Below are 20261 nucleotides of genomic sequence, written 5' to 3'. Positions count from 1 at the left end.
TTCTCTACCCACTGTTACTTTTTAGAACAAATATGTCAGAATAAATGGCTTTTTTCCTGATGCTGTCCATCCTTCTCTAAGACTTGAGAAAGAGTCCCTTCAGGAAGAGCTGGACAGCACACAAGACAAAGCTCGCAGTATGTTGCTGGAACAAGGAGAGCAGATGGCTCAGGCGTCTAAGGATGTCATGCTCCTAAACCACAGAGTTTGCTGTCTCACGAAAATCTTAAAGGAATCCCTAACCTCCAAGGTCCGTATGCTTCAAACTCTACTTGTCTTAATATGCATGCTTTCATTTACTCAAGACTTTTAAAAGAATATTCCAATAAAAAGAATCTTGGCTCCACCCACCCAATAACCACAAATTCCAGCCTCAATTTCTTTAAATTAACAGAAAAAGGGTTTTGCAGTACATTTTTAGTATTATTTATATACTATTATTAATTGTATTATTATTGTAAAAAAAAAAAAAAATATATATATATATATATATATATATATATATATTTTTTTTTACAATAATAATACAATTAATAATAGTATATAAATAATGTTTTAATTAGTTGTCATGGCAACATATCTAAAGGTTTTTACGTTTTACTTTCCATTTTCAAGTGTTTTTTTTTTATGTAGAGAGAGATTTAGTTGACAGTAACAGTACTGATTTGTAAGTTTGCACTTACTATGAAAGTTTATTGATCGGTTACACAGGACCGTTTAAAATAAGAAAGGACCTAATGAGTATTCCCTATTACAAATAAAGAATATATTCAAACTCCATAATAGATTCCATTAATAAAGTAGTCATATTTCAGAATATTAGTTCTAGGTTTTTAGTGCTCCCCTCCCTTCTGCTCTAACTGGCTCTGAATTTATTGTAAAAGTTCAAAAAAACTTGCATACACAAACATTTTTTTCTGAATAAATAATTGTTGCTCTCTTGCATTGCTCAGGAGTCTGATAAGTCTCTGCAGTCTCATCGACATCCCTCCAGCTCTTTTGTGGATTCTGTTATGGTGGCCATGATGAAGACACAGGATCCTGAGACAGAGTCTCCTGAAGGTTCAGGTGTGTTACCGTTTGGTGCTTGTTTTGCCTTATTGGAAAGCAGTTCTAATAATGCATTATCTGAAGACAACCTTCTATTTTGTGTGAAAAGTTTCTGGATACAAAAAAACTAAATAATCACAAACACTGTGTGAATGTAGTTTTGAAGTCCTTAGAAGTAGTCTAAATCTATAGGTCTATGGATTTGTACATTTAGGAATATGGCATAGAGACTCACACAAAACTATAATTTGTATAATTTATGTAAAAATTTATGTGAGATTTATTTGTCATGATTGTGCAGCCCTCTTATGATGTTTAATGTCTTGCAGAGGAGAGGGAGGTGCAACAAGATGGCATTGGCAGTGAAACCAGTGCTTTTACCAGAATACCCCCAACTACTCACACTGAAGTGAAAGGTAAGTTCATTACCGGATTACAACATATATTTCATATTTTAGTACTCAGGTTAGATTTAAACTGGCTGACAAGTTAAATTCAAATTTTGAATTCATCAAATTAAAAATAACAATCCACATTTGAATGCATAATGGTGCATTACAATTTTAGGTGTCCATCAGGCAATGCCACACAATATGCGATTTATGCCATTGTTGTATTTTAATGTTAGCCCATAGATGGCACTTAGATACATATCTAATACATATACATACAATATAAGATACATATTGTATATTAGGCGCTAGATACAAAACATTGCCAAGCCGTTCACACACACACACAACACATTTTCCGTGCTGCTTTTCCATTGTTTTGCATTCAGTATATTATTTAAAGGTGCCCTAGAATGATTTGAAACAATATGTTAAATTGTTTTCTGGTATCTTCATAAAGGGTATGTGGCTTATTTAAGGCAAAAATTGTCCAGATACAGTTTTACAGGTTCATTTACAACCCTATAAATTGTCCCTAGGATGTAATGCTCTGTTTTTGCCTTATTTGGAAGAGTCATGAATATTAATTTTGAGCTCTGCTCTGATTGGCTTATTTCAGCAGCTCACAGCAGTTCAGTTGTTCAGTGAAGCCGCTCATGAGTCCTGACCGTCCGGACAGAACACAGACTGACTGAATGACAGTTTAAGCAGAACATCTCAAATGGAGATTGATAAAATGCAGCTTACTTGTTTATTGGTGTTTTCAGATCATCTGCATGCGAGAAAGAACTTGCATGCTTGTGGTTGCCAGATATCAGTAATTTAAATCCCCCAAACAGAGCTTTTCTGTGAAAAGAACACATACTATCCAGTGTTTTACCTAAACATGTCCAATCTGGCAACCATATGCACACAAGCTCTCTCTCGCGAGCGGATGATCTGAAAACCTCAATAAACAAGTAAGCTGCATTTCAGCAATCTCCATTTGAGATGTTCTGCTTAGTGTCGTTCAGTCTACATTTTAGACTTGTCTTTATTCGTCAACGATATTGCATGTTTATATAACATTAGCCACAATGTAGGCTATGCAGTGACTGTGATACTGTGTAATCTGAACAAGCATGCGAAAACATCACAGGCCTAGCTCAGGGTTTAGACATTCGAATCAGAATTGTCTAATCTCTCTATGGTCGACCGATAGTCGAATGCGTGTGTGAATGGGTTGGGAGGGGCACGACACTAGTCAGCAGAAGGGTAAAACTATTTTTATTTTCCTTTACACACTGCACACAGCAACAACTTTCAATAAAGTGACCAAAACTGCCTGCCAACTGACAGACGAACTGATAATGGCTTTCTTATTTAGGTTTAAATAGCCTAAAATGTAATGTGGTGGATAAACATTCATAAACCATTTTCTCAAAACATTTTAAAGCTGCGATCGAAATACAGAACATCACACAAATATATAAAAGAACATTTTGATAAATAAACCTAAAAAAAATACCTGCCTACAGAGGAAAAGAACACTGTGTGCGTTTACATGCACGTTCTTAAGCCGATTGTGCCTAAAGCGAGTGAAGGACTCAAAGCTCATCCCCGCGCCTCAGGATCTCACACCGCTACCTGACGCGCACATTATATGTATATTAATGCGAGCTCAATTTTAAATTGACTGACATAAGCTGCACGAAAGCGCTCTGTGGTGCGGCAGGATTTTAAACAACTTCCTGAGTGGCCGCGGACCGGCGCTGAATTTTAAAGGCGCGGTGCGAAGCTCAGCGCCCTTAAAGGGGTCGCACACCGATGCTCAGCTCAAATCAGCGCTGCAACGCGTCTTTAAAATATTGAGCGCCCCCATATTGCCAAAATGGTATGATGCTCGTTTCATAACACCCGCGAAGATTCGACCGTGAGATCGGTGGTCGAATCAGGCTCCGCATATCGATGCATCGGATTTTCAACTATTCGGGGTCACCCCTACAATACATAATTAAAATGTAAGTACTTTACTGTAAAAAAGAAAGTATACAAATTGAGTGTCTGTAGACCACTTATGACTGTTTTAAAGACAGCTCATTATTTTCATTCACCTGAGACGAGCGGAGTGCATGTAGTGACTAGTGTTGTCAAAAATATCGATATTTCGATATATATCGATACTGGAATATCTGAAACGATGCGATTCTCAGTTTTTACAGTATCGATATCAGCTGCGCTCTCCTCTCTGACCGTCAGCGAGTTGACACACACACCGGCATATTCTCCCTCAGCCCGGTTAACCTCTGAGCACGGCGAAGCGGGCGAACGTGCGTTCTGCTGGACTTTTTCCTCATGACAGTGTGTTAGTGTTAGTGAGTGATCGGTCTGAATTTCGCGCGGGATTGCACATAAATTAATTCTACTAATCCCCGCAGATTTCGTGCTCACATCTGAAGCGCACACACATAGCCTACCGTAATAAAGCCGCCTCTGACATGATACAAGTGCAAACATTTGCTTCCTTTTCCAGCTTATTATTGGTCAAATACACTCAAAGAATTATCAGTGCACATCTGGAAGAGTATTAATGTAAGCACAGTCGCAAACAGTTCAGGAAGAACGAGTAACAGGAACAGTGTTCAGGATCCATGCGTCTGTTAGTCCTAAAGGGACCGCAGTCATTTGCTATTCAAACTACAAAAAGACACGATCAACTGCTCTTGACTGATCAACTTGTGTAACTTTAATAGTTTCATCTGTACGCTATTGAATTTTTTACAAAGAACATTATTCAATGTTGTTTTAAATGTAATTACTATGCATTTTTTTTAAATTCAGTTTCTTATCTGAATGTTAGACCTACCTGAAAAAATAAAGCAGTCTGTTTAATTTGTATCTTCTATTCTATTGTATTTATTTGTGCTATTGTTTGTAATCTGTTTATTTGTTCTTATTTTATTACTGTTTACTCGTCTTTTTTAATTCAATTTACCATTCGAAATCAAGCTTTCTTGTGCTGTGTGTAAGCTATTGCAACACAATTACCCCGTTGTAAAAAATACATTGAGATAGCAAAAATTTGTGAGATAATTTTAATAGTAATTGATCAATAATTGTTCAAATCAAAACTATGCCCAACCCTAAGGAACATGCTGGCCACATGAATTTTTAGTAATAAATAACAATGAATAATAACAAGTTCTGTTGTCATATTAAGCATCTTATCTTATTTATTTATTTTTTTACTGTGGTATCGATTTAGTATCGATATATCGATATTTTAGTCTGATATCGTATCGAAGTCATAATTTTGGTATCGTGACAACACTAGTAGTGACATCAGATCAGATCACATGTAATAATAAAATCTAACTTTATCAGTATGAATATAAACAAATAGGATGTCTTTTAGTACTCACTATCAAGCTAGAATACCGATACTGGTAAAGTTTAAAATATATTTTAGTTTGATTCGGCAACAAGCTAGTTATATTGCGAAGGCAAAGAAAACCGCATCGATACATGTTTTTCCAATAACATCAGTTACACTGTGATGAAGAGGAAAAAAATGGGAAATTCATAACATATACTGTGTTTTGGATGTAAGAGTTTCCATGATGAAAGCATTGTTGATTAGTAGTAGCTAAAGCTAACTTTAGTTCTAAAAAAAAGTTCCTGGATGTGGTGTACTAGCTTACACATGAATTTTGTTATTTAAAGTTAAATTTTGCGAAATTCAACACGACAGCAATCAACTTGATCTACGCATATTGAGTATTTATCATCTCTACTAATGGCTAAATGAATAACATTGTAACTTGTATGCTTATGCAACCGGCCGTACACAGTATTATATAGTATAATCCAGATATCACTGACTAGGCCACCTTGGGAATTACACCCAAGGAAATAAGAAAGGAACACAGGTCGGTGGTGCAGTGAAAAGACAGTCGGGTCATCCAATAAACCACTGAAGAGTTTTATTTAAAAGACAGAAAGAAAATGTTTCACTAGCATTGTTTAATCATGGTATAAATCACTAGCACATTTATTGTAACAATACTAAACATATCAATGCTCATGGTTAGAAAAAGACTCCTCCAATCATGCCTGATTCAGATACTGCATCAGATCAAACAAACAAACACAAAAACAATGCACTGTTTTCACCAAATAAATACATTAACAAAAAGAAATAAATGAAAAGGAAAAAAAGAAAAAGAAAACAAGCCTAGAGCTTACCTGAGGGGCGGCAACCTAGCTGTAAATAAGTGTTCCACCCCTTATGTGTGCACAGCAAACCAAAACAAGAGGTGCCAACCCTGGTGCATCAAACTCACAGCAAATGTGTTTCACCCAGGTGACTAGCCTTCCCCCTCGGTGCACACCCTTGACTTGAAAAAGAAAGGAAAGAAAAATTAGTACAGTGCAAATATACAAAACAAATCAGACAATTCTGGTAATAGACCAAATCAGCTGGTACATGGATAAAATCCCTCCAACCTCAGCGGCACTATAAGGACCACAAAACTATCAATGAGTGACAGTTTGTCAGATGGCACATCCGCTATTGAATACAACACAACTTATGGTCCTGGTCGCAATGGCCAAACTGCAATACAAATATAACAAACCACACTAATAAAGAAAGAAAAGCGAAATACAGAGATTACTAAAATTATGAAAACAATTCTCAACAAACACCCAAACATCTAATCACGAAAAACAGCAGCACGACCTGGGTTAACCATCACGTGGTACACATGAGACTGCAAAACAAAACATAACCATCAAGCAAAGATTTACTCCAAGTCAATCAAATTTACTTCTGTAATACGAGCATTCACTAGATCATACATACCCCTGATGTCAGGATACACTCGCGAATGTCCTGTTAAAAACACACAATAACCCCCATTAAACCCAACTAACAATAAAACCCGCACCACAACGGTGATCGCCGACGTACCTTAAAGCTTTCAATGAGCGCTTAACGCAACTCCCAGTGCAAGTCACTGAGACCACTACAGCGATCACTTCAGAGACAAAGAAACGCACTTTAACAACTTTACAACCACGCAAAGCCGTACATCACCTCCGTCACTTACCTCCACTATAGTGACACCGATAACCGGAATAGGGGCGGGTATGACAATCTACGTTTGAAGGTTTCCTGTCTACACACTTAAATACACTGGCCCTAATTATCATGCACACCCAATCTCATATAAAGGATAATGAACGCAAAAAGAAAAATCCCCTACTACTAAACTTAGTAATGTTATGTTAGCTATATTAGGCAGCTACATGTGCTAGTGATACATGCTTCATGAAAACATAAACCAAAAAAAATGTATAATCAAAATTAAAGATTACCTGTCCAGCAGAAGTACAGCCATCAAGGAGTCGTTTTTAATAATCAAAGAGTTAACAAACTGGTTTGCGGAGCCAACAGGGTTGTCATATCTATACTTCCTTGCTACAACGTACAATTTACAATACAAACTATTACATGAAAACACATAGACGAAAAATAAATCATACTTACAGGTTATTTCCCATAAATACCTTCTGTTTTTAAAGTTGGAACTGCTCCATCTTTCAGGACAAGCCATTGTGCAAATCCTGCATTTAACTCAAGACGATTGTGAGCTTTCCTCTGTGAAAATGTGCTGCACAGAGAGCAAGATTTAAATTTTAACCATTGATCCCTAACTCCCACGTCACTAGGAAGGCTGAACAAAGTGGACCTACAATCCGGATGAAAATAACAGTGTTTCCTCTGCATTTCAAAATGGCCTTACCCACCTTATTTAACATTCTCGGAGGAGGGGTTTATGTAAATATTGAACCCGCTGATGTCAGCAAGTCTGGAGGAAAAGGCTGTAGTTCCCTACTTGCCGTTTGCTGTAGTCCTTAGAAATTGATTTCTTTAAAAGCAAATCTCTCCCTTAGCTTTAAACTTTGAATGTTGTAACTGTGAAGATGTTGTTTATGGTCAAACAGCAACATTACACACTAGCTAAATTTAGAAAAGTGGAATCATGTTTTTTCACCCCTTTAAATGATGCTTGCGCTTTGACTCAAGTCGAGTGTCATTCCAGCAGCACTCGCGCTTCAGATGATCAATGCAGTTCTAATCAATCAACTTTATTTATATACCGTTTTTACAATGACGATTGTTTCAAAGCATTTTTCTTTTCTTCACAGTGTTAAACAGGACAATATTTCAACAAAATTTGCTTTTGCTGTACAATCGTTCTGGAGAAAACAGTGATGTTATCAGCTTATTTTAATTTATCAAACTGTTAGGGGTTAACAGCTTATGACCCAGGACCAGTAGTGAAGGAACAGGAACCACTTTTTTTCATAAATTTGTCATTTAAACCTTTATATCTCTTTTTATGTTTTCTTGCCTCACGTGTTTTTCAGTCATTGTCTTTAATTGAATTCAAGATTGCATTTACGCTGCTTTGTTTAGTACATTAGCATACTAGCTTTAAGTAGCTAGAAATGTTACTCAGCGATGATTTATTTACTGTATATTTTCAATGTAGGTCAAAACTAACCTTTAACATCCTACATTTATGGGTTAGCCAGCTTTATCTTAAATTAGCTTATCTTTTTACAATCATCTTTTTATTCAAGATGATTGTAAACAAAATACCTTCGAAATTGTACAATACAATTTCATATATTGAATATATTGCACTCGAAACACAAAGATGAGTAAACATAACATGTTTAAACAAGAGTAAAACTGATTAAACAAATGACCAATCACAGGTGGGAAGACAAAAGTCATTGCCCCGCCCTCAAAGTGTCAAAAGTCAACTCGAGGAGCGAGCGAGTGTTGGGTAGTCACGCGAGCGCTCATTTGCAGTTGTGCGCGCTAGGCAGCAGGGGCTTGCGCTAGTATTCATTTCCGCCCCTAAATACTGTTTCGCGCGCTCGCGGTGTACAAATGCGCGCTCGCGGTGTACAAATGCGCTCGCGGCTGCACAGATGCGCTCTCGCGGCTGCACAGATGCGCTCTCGCGTTGCTATTTTCCTCTCGTGGGTCTGGTTTGCGCGCTTGGGTTTATTCGCGTGCTCGTGGTTTTCGTGCGCGCGACTTTTGACTTAATTTAAACGCCATAATCTTTCCTTCAAATTACTTATTACTTAAAATAATTACTTAAGACCTTCAATTCATTAACATTATTATTTCTTATACACTCTTAGACAGAGTAAAAATCTCTTCTTTGTTTCTGTCTTTTTACTCTGTTTCATCTACAAAATTTAGTCTGATGGCCTGATTTGCCACCATTTCTACATTTTATGGGTGGTTGTTCAAAATGGCCCTGCTGACCATAATTAAAACACTCTCTGTCCTTCAGCAACTGGCATGTTTCAGTCTAATTTTCCAGTCTGTAAGGCGGTGCCTAAAGTGGCACTCGCTCGGACAGTCAGAGAAGAGCACGCAAGAGGGGAGAGGGCAGATAAGACTGACTGCTCACACATCTTGGTGTTTTTGCTTTTTCAAAAACGATCTCAAGCCCTTTATTCAGATTACACCTTAATTCCAGTAATTTCAGCCAATTTATTACGTTTGGCAATTACACTACACCCTCAGTAACTTCTGGGATTTTTTTTTTTAGGGGTTAAAGACACCCCACCCATTTTACAAATTCATTAAGCATTCTTTATTTGTAGCCAGTCAAGTTGCTGTTTAACTTTTTAATCATAATTAAAACCTGCTGCCCATTTTTGTTAATATGTTCTGCAAAATTCTTTTAAGTGAGGGCTTCAGAGCAAAGCTAGTTACAGTATTTGCTCTCTTTCATTTCAACATATTATCAAGACTGATCAAGTTACTGATCATGTCACAATTTGTCAGCCATATTTTAGTCAAAGTTCACTCACTGAAACGGAAAGAGATGGAGGCGGCGATCTTTAACCATCACAGCTGTGGCTTCTGCGCGATGAAACTGCAAAGGACATTTGTACGGAAACGTCACGCATACTGGTCCATGCCAATTTGGGTCACAATTTTTATTTTACTCTGGATTGTTCCAGATGCATCCCTTGCAAGCATCTAATTTTATTTTGTTTAACTAATATTTTATTCCCTCACTGCCTGATTCACTAATTTCTAAACTCTAAGTTTGGGGTACCCCTATCTGAGATGGAAGAGATAGAGCAGGTTTGCGATGCCCCCTGGACCGTGTGACCATCCCTTAAGACTCTAAAGCCAGGTGCACACTGTGCGATTTTGGCCACGATTTGGCCGTCTGGGACAAATTTAGCAAATCCTAAAAGATTCCTCAGGCTAAAATCTGAGGTCTTTGGTCGTTAGTTTGAAATGTTCACCAGCAGCCGATTAATGAGCGCTGTGATCAAATTTTACCTCAGACGAAATTCTGGCAGTGTCAGAAGATTTGGCACACAATCCTGCAGTGTGACTTCTCCTACGACGACAGTCAAATATCTCAGTTTTTCAAGACAAACTATGACCAAAACGAGAGCTAGATATTTCTTTGTAGCCGTCATTTCAGTCCCGCGTGTAATGCAGCTCACTGTCACTGAACGCGTCACTCATTGATGATATAAAACTCCGGGTGAGTTTTCTTGCGTGCGTCCGTTTTTAGCGCGCCTTCACTATCGTGCAGTCTGACATTAATGTCAACTGAGATCTTACAGTGTGACATGGCGATCATGTTCGTACAGTCTGACAAGGGACATTCGCAAAGGATTTTGAAAAATCGCACAGTGTGCAGGACCCATAACTCAAACAATCAGATCACAGGCCAGAGAGACGTGCTAGTGCAGTGTTGACAGAACTGGACTAACATGATCGTACTTTCTGGTTCTAGTAAGAACTCGAGTTGCTGCGTTTTGGACTATTTGGAGTTTGTCTATTAAGCGAGCAGGGCAACCACCCAGTAGAGCATTACAATAATCTAGCCTCTCAAGAACGCATGTACTAACTGTTCAGCATTTTGCATTGAAAGCATGTGCTGTAATTTAGATATATTTTTAAGATGGTAGAATGCAGTTTTACAGATGCTAGAAACGTGGCTTTCAAATGAAAGATTGATGTCAGAGAGCACACCCAGGTTCCTCACTGATGATGAGGGCTTGATAGAGCAGTCATCAAGTGTTAGACAGTATTCTAGGTTACTACTTGTGGAGCTTTTCTGTCCAATAATTAAATTTTTTATCTGAATTAAGTTGCAGGAAATTACTATTCATCCATTTTTTTATATCAGCTATGCATTCCGTTAATCTTGTGAATTGGTAAGTTTCGTCAGGGCGTGAAGAAATATAGAGCTGAGTATCGTCAGCATAAAATGGAAAACAAATGCCATTAGGGCTGGGTTTCGATTCAAATTTCAAGAATCGATTAGATTCCAATTCTCAAGATCTTGAATTGATTATCATTATTTGATTTGATCTTTGATTTGATTTGAAATCTTCGAGATTTAGATACGTGTTTTTAAAGAAAGCATTTTTTCCAGCTGTTACCTGAATTACAGGACTGTAGTTATGCAACATATTGATACTATTATTATAGACATTCAACTGCAAATTAATGGAGTATTGATGGTTGTAAAGAACAATCCCCCTTCCAGAGTGCTCTAGTCAGCGAACAAGCGCTGTGGAGAGGGCGCGCGCTGTCATGACAAGACAGTCATTACAACTTCCTTGGCAGTAAGAGGATGCTGCAGTGAGAACGGCTGTGACGTAAGCCGCGTTCTCGACATATCCAGCAGCCCGAGTTCGCTTGTCTAACTTAGTCTAGTATTCTCTGTCCGCGGCGGTTCTTACTTTCGGCTTCAGTTTGTTTATCTACTCTAGTATTCTCTGTCTGCAGCGTTTCTGGAGTTTTCAAAGCTGCCATGTTCGTTGTTTTAATGTCCTTCAACCTTGCGCACATGCGTGAATTCAATGACTCAGCAAATTAAAATTCACAGGGAAAATGTAGGCCTATTATTAAATCGATCCTCTGAGTTACAGATCGATCTTTAGAAATTAATATGACAATCTATTCACGAAAATCAATTTTTTTTTCACAGCCCTAAATGCCATGCTTCCTAATGATATTTCCGAGTGGTAGCATATACAGTCTTGTTCAAAATAATAGCAGTACAATGTGACTAACCAGAATAATCAAGGTTTTTAGTATATTTTTTATTGCTACGTGGCAAACAAGTTACCAGTAGGTTCAGTAGATTGTCAGAAAACAAACAAGACCCAGCATTCATGATATGCACGCTCTTAAGGCTGTGCAATTGGGCAATTAGTTGAAAGGGGTGTGTTCAAAAAAATAGCAGTGTCTACCTTTGACTGTACAAACTCAAAACTATTTTGTACAAACATTTTTTTTTCCAGGGATTTAGCAATCCTGTGAATCACTAAACTAATATTTAGTTGTATGACCACAGTTTTTTAAAACTGCTTGACATCTGTGTGGCATGGAGTCAACCAACTTGTGGCACCTCTCAGCTGTTATTCCACTCCATGATTCTTTAACAACATTCCACAATTCATTCACATTTCTTGGTTTTGCTTCAGAAACAGCATTTTTGATATCACCCCACAAGTTCTCATTTGGATTAAGGTCTGGAGATTGGGCTGGCCACTCCATAACATTAATTTTGTTGGTTTGGAACCAAGACTTTGCCCGTTTACTAGTGTGTTTTTTTGGTCATTGTCTTGTTGAAACAACCGTTTCAAGGGCATGTCCTCTTCAGCATAGGGCAACATGACCTCTTCAAGTATTTTAACATATGCAAACTGATCCATGATCCCTGGTATGCGATAAATAGGCCCAACACCATAGTAGGAGAAACATGCCCATATCATGATGCATGCACCTCCATGCTTCACTGTCTTCGCTGTGTACTGTGGCTTGAATTCAGAGTTTGGGGGTCGTCTCACAAACTGCCTGTGGCCCTTGGACCCAAAAAGAACAATTTTACTCTCATCAGTCCACAAAATGTTCCTCCATTTCTCTTTAGGCCAGTTGATGTGTTCTTTGGCAAATTGTAACCTCTTTTGCACATGCCTTTTTTTTAACAGAGGGACTTTGCGGGGGATTCTTGAAAATAGATTAGCTTCACACAGACGTCTTCTAACTGTCACAGTACTTACAGGTAACTCCAGACTGTCTTTGATCATCCTGGAGGTGATCATTGGCTGAGCCTTTGCCATTCTGGTTATTCTTCTATCCATTTTGTTGGTTGTCTTCCGTTTTCTTCCACGTCTCTCTGGTTTTGCTCTCCATTTTAAGGCATTGGAGGTCATTTTAGCTGAACAGCCTATCATTTTTTGCACCTCTTTATAGGTTTTCCCCTCTCTAATCAACTTTTTAATCAAAGTACGCTGTTCTTCTGAACAATGTCTTGAACGACCCATTTTCCTCAGCTTTCAAATGCATGTTCAACAAGTGTTGGCTTCATCCTTAAATAGATGCCACCTGATTCACACCTGTTTCTTCAACAAATTGATGACCTCAGTGATTGAATGCCACACTGCTATTTTTTTGAACACACCCCTTTCAACTAATTCAACTAATTGCCCAATTGCACAGCCTTAAGAGCGTGCATATCATGAATGCTGGGTCTCATTTGTTTTCTGACAATCTACTGAACCTACTGGTAACTTGTTTGCCACGTAGCAATAAAAAAAAAACCGAAAAACCTTGATATTATTCTGGTTAGTCACATTGTACTGCTATTATTTTGAACAAGACTGTGTATATATATATATATATATATATATATATATATATATATATATATATATATATATATATATATATATATATATATATATATATATATATATATATATATATATATATATATATATATATATATATGTATATGTGTGTGTGTGTGTGTATGTATGTATATTAGGGATGTCAGCGATTAATCGATTAATTGTCGAAAAGACGTTTGATTGATAAGACTTTTCGATCATCGATTAAGCAGGGTCATGCGCGTGCGTGCGGCTCAAACGCGAAACGGGAGGAAAAATGAAGCGAGCGTGCCCGAGTTCTACTTGGGACCATTTTACAGCTGGAGTCACACCTTCATCATGACTGCAAGTTTCATGTGCATTCGCAGCCTTTTGTTTTGTGCAAATTTTGTAATATTGTGTTTATTTTGTGCAGGCCTATCTATAGCTGATTTATCTCATAAGGATGCATTTGGTTAATAATTAACGTTATAGGCGAGCGGTAGTAAAAGCGTGGCGGTGATCGGCTTCAGCGTGCAGCTCCAACAGCACTAATAATGACTATGATTGGGACTGTCATATTACACAACGTTAATGAGAACACTATTGTAATAAAACATTGTGATTGTTAATTATTTGGGTTTATTTGCCGTGTGTTTCATTGCGTTGATCTAGGAAGAGCGCGTGCACAACATGAGTCACGCATTCTGACTCGTGCATGTAACTTAGTTCAAGTTCACTTGTGCATTCGCATCAGATTGTGCTGAAGTAATCTGTAATATTACATTTATTTTGTAACGTTATCTATGTGATCAATCAAAAGGATGCGTTTCTTTTAGCGAAATAAAACGCACTAACAAATGGCTTCAGTCAGTGATGGCTACCGGTTTTCATTCAGTGCTTCGGCTTTAGCGCATACAGAGCAATGCATAATAACGATGATTGGGACTGTCATATTATATAACAGAAATGAGAACACTGTTTTAATAAATGGTTGTAAAGTCATTGGGTTTAGGTGCCGTGTTCAGAGCGTTGTTCCAGGAAGCGCGTCTCCCATTCTGAATATGAATATCAGCAACTCAATTGAAGTTCACTTGTGCATTCGCATCATTTTGTGAAGATATATAATTTGTAATATTCTGTTAACTTTATATAAATCTAATTAATCTCATATAGGAAGCTTTTTGTTGAGTTAAATAATGCGCTAACAAAGAGCTTCAGTGTAACTTACCGGTGTTGTTCAGCGCATCCGCTTCAGCACGCAGTTCAAACAGCAACGCACGACTAATAATAACTATGATTGGGACTGTCACATTACATAACATTAATGAAAACAATATTTTAATAAATCGTTTTGAATTAATTGGGTTTAGGTGACGTTTCAGCACGTTGTTCTTGGAAGTGCGTCCACACATTCTGAATAATCAGATCTGAGGCGGCGTTCGTGTTGTATTACATTTGGTTATTAAATAAGTAATTTAATTAAATTATAAATAACATTGCCTAGTTTTACAATCCCATAGCTCTTTGTTTAGATAAAAAATCCTTCTCATTCATTTGGTGAACATGGCGTTTTGAGCAGCATTTGCACATCCTGTCATGCTGTCGGCAAACCACTGCTGTAGACACATATTTTAGTATTATGGTTAACGATTAATCGATTAATTGATCGTTAATCTAAACGACGATCGATCATGGGAAACATGTTGTTGATTTTGATGATTTAACAAGTTTAGCCAATTCTTCTCCTCCTATAGCAGTGAATGAGTGTAATTTTTCCTCAGTGACACTACAATGCTCTGTCTGAAGTGATACTGTAGTAGACGGCTGCAGGGTTATAATTTTATTCCTTCTTGGTACAGCGAGTGTGCTCGTTGTACCACGGCGTTGGATTATTTTCTTTGATCTTCTTTAAGTGCCAGGGAGCAACTATGTCTAAAGTGCTAGTAAAGAGAGAGTCAATAGTTTCTGTTGCAACATCAAGTTCCTCTTGGCTATCTGAAATGCTGAGGAGATGGAACTGATGAGGCAGATTAAGTACAAAGCAATCTTTAGTCGCAGCAGTTATTGTCCTGCCATATTTGAAGCGAGTGGGTGGCTTTGCAGCCTTAGCTAAATTAAGTATACATGATATTATGTAATGATCTGAGATGTCATCGCTCTGCTGCAGAATTTCAACGGTATCAACATTTACTCTGTGACATTATTAGATCTAAAGTATGATTTTAACGTTGAGTGGGTCCTGATACTTGTTGTCTAACTCCAATAGAGTTTAGAATGTCTCTAAATGCCAGTACCAATGCGTCTTTTTCATTGTCTACATGGATATTAAAATCACCAACAATTAGTACTTTATCTGCTGCCAGTACTAACTCTGATAGAAAAACAGCAAATTCTTTAAAAAAAGTCTGTATTGTGGCCTGTATACAGTAGCCAACAGAAATGTCAAATGGGATTTATCACTTACACTACACAACATTACATAAAGCACCAAAACTTCAAAGGAATTATATTTGAAACTAGACTTCTGAGTAATACTGAGGATATTATTATACTGTAAATTACAGCAAAACCTCCCCCTTTACCTTTCAGTCGTGGCTCCTGTTTATAACAATAATCTCAGGGGGTGCACTCATTCAAAGTAATGTAGTCGTCAGGCTTTAGCCAGGTTTCTGTCAAACACAGCACATCTAGGTTATCGTCTATAATCATATAATTAACGATAAGCGCTTTTGGCGAAAGGGATTGAATATTCAGCAACCTGAGCTTTATCAATTGTTCATCTGTATTATATCTGTTGTTTATTTGTTGGACATCAATTAAATTTTTTACTGTTGAATGGTTTTGATGGGTTTTTGTATTTACTAATTCGGGGAACAGACACAGTCTCTATGTGATATCTAGGTGAAAGAGTCTCTATGTGCTGGGATTTAGCTGACTCTGGTGACGTGAGACAGCTAGCAGACGGTTGGTTTAGCCAGTTTGTCTGCTTCTTGACCTGGGCCCCAGTGAGTCAAGGTTTAGCTCTAAGACTATGTGCCAAACTACTAGAGAGAAGAGCAGCACCAGCCCAGGAGGGATGAATGCCGTCTATCTTCAACAGGTCAGGTCTGCCCCAAAAACGTTTCCAAGTGTCTATGTACCCTATTTTATTTTGCGGACACCACTTAGACAGCCAGCCATTGAGTGATGATAATCTGCTAACGATTTCATCACCTCATTTAACAGGGAGGGGAGCAGAGAAACAGACTGCCTTTGACATTGTACTTGCGAGTTTACACACCTCTTTAATGTTAATTTTGGTGATCTCCGACTGGCGATGTCGAACATCATTAGTGCTGACGTGAATAATAATTTTAGAGAATTTACGATTAGCTTTAGCCAGCACTTTTAAATTTGCTTTAATGTCAGGTGCTCTGGCTCCCGGTAAACGTGACTATGGTGGTGTCTATTTTCACGTTCCGTGTAATAGAATCACCAATAACTAGGGCACTTTCAGCAGGATCCTCAGCGAGTACGTCACTGAGTGGGCAGAACCTGTTTGATGTTCTAATTGGAACGGAAGAGTGTTTTTTTGGATCTGCGACTATGCTTTCTCATCGTCACCCAGCCTTGCTGCAAGGGCTCAGCCGGAACCAAACAATGTAAAGAGTTCACTAAGCTAGTCGCATCCAAAGCAGTATCTAAAGCTTTTACATTCTCACTACTCTCACATAAAGTCTGGATGTGTGTCTCTATATCTAAAATCTTCTCTGTCAGCCTGATTAATTCCTTACATTTATCACATGTGAAGCCAGGAGATAGATATGTTAAACATGTAGCATGCAGTGCAAGTGACAATGACAGGAGAAGAAGACATGGCTTACCGTATTTGTTGGATCCAAAACTTACCACAGTTGTTTGATGGAGTCTATTTAATAATCCAACTCACCACAGTTGTCTAATGAACTCAGAAAACAGGAGACCTGGATGCCGGGATGGAAAGCTACCAGGCTATTGAAAAGCTAAAACGTGATAGTGATTTAGATTAAAAGCTAGTGATGTCAAATTTAACTTGATAGGTTATATTAAACAATATATGGTGATGAGTAAGTTATATTTAGCAGTATAGATAACAAAGAAAATATATTAAATAAAGATTCAAACACAACTATACAGAGCTACAAATGCTGAGGCAGGCAGCAGGCAGACATGAGCAATCGATCAGGAACAACAGTCAGCCCAATAATCGCAAGAAAATGTGTCAAAATGACTATTCCTAAACTGTAAATCTTTAGCTCATCTAAAGAAGTTTAATTCTGCATGTACTCTCTCTCTCATGTTGTTTTCACGTGTCTCACAATCATTTGAACGTTCGTGTTTACTACAGTATGCTAGTCCTGGTAAATCTGTCATCAGATAAAGCCATTGTGTCTCTTCAGAAGATTTGGATTAGACACTCGATTAGTTATTTTTACAATGTTTCTAAGATATAACTTCGATCTTTCAAGTATTCATATTCTTGTGTAATCGACGCGCCATCCTAAAAGAACCCGTCTCTTGCGTGATACCCTAAATTTTGAATGTTCCTATCTAATATGATTTATGACTTGCAGGGTTGGCAGAATAATAATTATACATTGTTTAATAATAGGCCAGAGGAGAACTGGCCCCCCGCCTGAGTCTGGTTTCTCCCAAGGTTTATTTTTCTCCATCATGTCCTGATGGAGTTTTAATTCCTTGCCACTGTCGCCTTTGGCTTGGCTTGCTCAGTTGGGGACACTAAAATTAAATTATATATTATTAAATTATTATTAATTAAGTTATTCAATTAAATATACAAATTAAATATTGATTAATTAGGTCATATTTAATTCTATAAACTAGCCAAATCAAATTTTGTTGCAATATTGTCCTGTTTAACACTGTGAAGCTGCTTTGAAACAATCATCATTATAAAAGCGCTATATAAATAAAGTTGTTTGATTGATATTTATTGGATCTTATTTATCCCAAATTTGAGAGGAATGGACAGCCCTGCCTTTATGATGCCCGCAGCACTGGGAATGGACTTAAATGGAGGGACAGAAATCACAGGTTTTACAACAAACATCTTAATTTGTGTTTAGAAGTTAAACAAAACAACATACCGTATACGCTGTGTGCATGGCTTCTGTGCTATTTTGTGTGCATTCGACCAGTCAGCGTACTGCTGTCACAACGTAACATGGACAAAAAATAATATACGTTTTTTATTTTTGTTTTTTTTTGTAATCGTGGCTTTGGACAATTACATAATTATAGCGTCCATAATTGTAATGCTGATTAGAAATTCGATGAATTGTGCAGCCCTAGGATAAGGGTTATATAGATCATGAAAAGAGGAAAACAACATATATTAGGAGTATAGTATCTTACTTGTTATACACATTTAATAAACAGACAGTGAGGAGATTTAGATGCTCCATAAGGTGTGGAAATGAACGGGTCTTTATCATCGCTGAAGTGAGCGACAATATGATCACAAATGCACAAACAAGCGAACATGACAAACGAGCATATTCAAGCAAAAGCCAGCATGTGTTAGTTCTCAGCTAATGTGTGTTGTGTGTTTTGAATAATGACTTGCACTGAGCCTCTCTTCTCACCATCACCAGTAGACATGCCTTTTACCTGCTGATTGGCTACAAGTTTGTTATTGGACTTGGCCCGATTCCGTTTTGAAATAACACCCCACCGTTAATGATGTCTATTCTCATATGTGTTCTCAGAGGAGAGACGGAGCCATGTATTGGAGCTGTTGTCTGATTTGGGTGAGACCATCTCAGATCTTCAGTTAACCATAGACCAACTGAGAATCCATAAAGACACGGAGCAGCAGACTCTGAAGCAGACCATGTGAGTTACTAAACTCTGATTTACTCATTGAAATTCTCATTGTTGCACGGGGACAGGAGAAGGGCTGGGTTTTGAATTTAGTTTTTTGCTGTACTTGGTGAAAATCTGTGACACCTTCTAATGTAAAATATTTACGGTATATAAATATGCATATAAATATAGAACATTTGAAATGCATTAAACTGTTTTACCTTAAAAGGATGGATGTTTTGAAGAACACTGGTAACCAAACAACACTGGTGCCCACTGACTTCCATTGTATGGAATTTTTTTATACATATAATGGATGTTTGATTAAAATGCTATTTTGCATTGTGCAGAACAAAAATTCATATAGTTTTGGAAAAACATGAGTGAATTAAAGATCATTTTCATTTAATACGCAAACTCTGTATTTCATATTTGAGTTAAAAATCATCTCTAAATCATAACTGAACTGGACGTACTTACACAAATTAGCCTACTAATACTATTTTATATAATATATATATATATATATATATATATATATATATATATATATATATATATATATATATATAATATGGATATTGCCATATTTGTGGGGACATTTGTTCCTAGAACATAGGGCTGTTATATAGATATATAATACACACACAGACACAGGTAAAGCCCTATGTTCTAGGAACAAAATGTCCCCACAAATATGGCAATATCCAAAAATACTTGTGGGGAAATTCTTTTTGTCCCAGTGAGGAAAACAGATTCTAAATCATACTTGATTTAAAAATCTAAAATGCAGGAAGGTTTTTTTTTTTTTTAGAAGGTAGGTAGGGTTGGAGGATAAATTATACGGTATAAAATCATGATGTCTATAGAAAGTCCCCTTAAAACAAGTAAACTCAACATTTTCTCTTCACATTTGAGTATTAAAAAAGCTATTTTATTATGTAGTTACAATTTTAAAATTTCCATTTTGCTAAATAACTAAGGGAGTGTAATCCCTTTCTCATATTCACTGTTGGACACCAAATTTAGGTTTTGAATGAATCGTTATTACTTTAAGTCAGTTGTCACACAAATGTTTTTATAGCATTACAGCATTACTGAAAAGTCACAGGCCTGGTTTCACAGACAGGTTTTAGACTAAGCCAGGATTAGGCCTCAGTTCAATTAGGGCATTTAAGTAGCTTTTATAAATGTGCCCTAGAGAAAAAATAAAAGATAAATGTCAGTGCTATTGTTTTGTCTCAAGATGCACATCAGTAAAGATAT

The 20261-nt window shown here is 37.2% G+C and overlaps 1 protein-coding gene and 1 pseudogene across 2 annotated transcripts in view; one reads left to right on the top strand and one right to left on the bottom strand.

Moving 5' to 3' along the window:
* Positions 1-20261, top strand: part of spag5 (sperm associated antigen 5) — a 36366-nt gene that overhangs the window by 13643 nt on the left and 2462 nt on the right. For both annotated transcript variants that reach the window (XM_067441611.1, XM_067441610.1), the window contains exons 17-20: positions 82-250; positions 954-1068; positions 1380-1466; positions 18899-19025. In XM_067441611.1, the coding sequence (XP_067297712.1) occupies positions 82-250; positions 954-1068; positions 1380-1466; positions 18899-19025 (498 nt within the window). The remainder of the gene's footprint in view (positions 1-81; positions 251-953; positions 1069-1379; positions 1467-18898; positions 19026-20261) is intronic.
* Positions 16001-18295, bottom strand: LOC137073684 (uncharacterized; annotated as a pseudogene).

The sequence above is a fragment of the Pseudorasbora parva genome, chromosome 4 (genome assembly GCF_024679245.1).
Source record: "Pseudorasbora parva isolate DD20220531a chromosome 4, ASM2467924v1, whole genome shotgun sequence".
In the NCBI taxonomy this organism is placed as follows: domain Eukaryota; kingdom Metazoa; phylum Chordata; class Actinopteri; order Cypriniformes; family Gobionidae; genus Pseudorasbora; species Pseudorasbora parva.
Note: the sequence above shows the minus strand (reverse complement) of the source record. Positions and strands in the feature narration are given on the sequence as shown.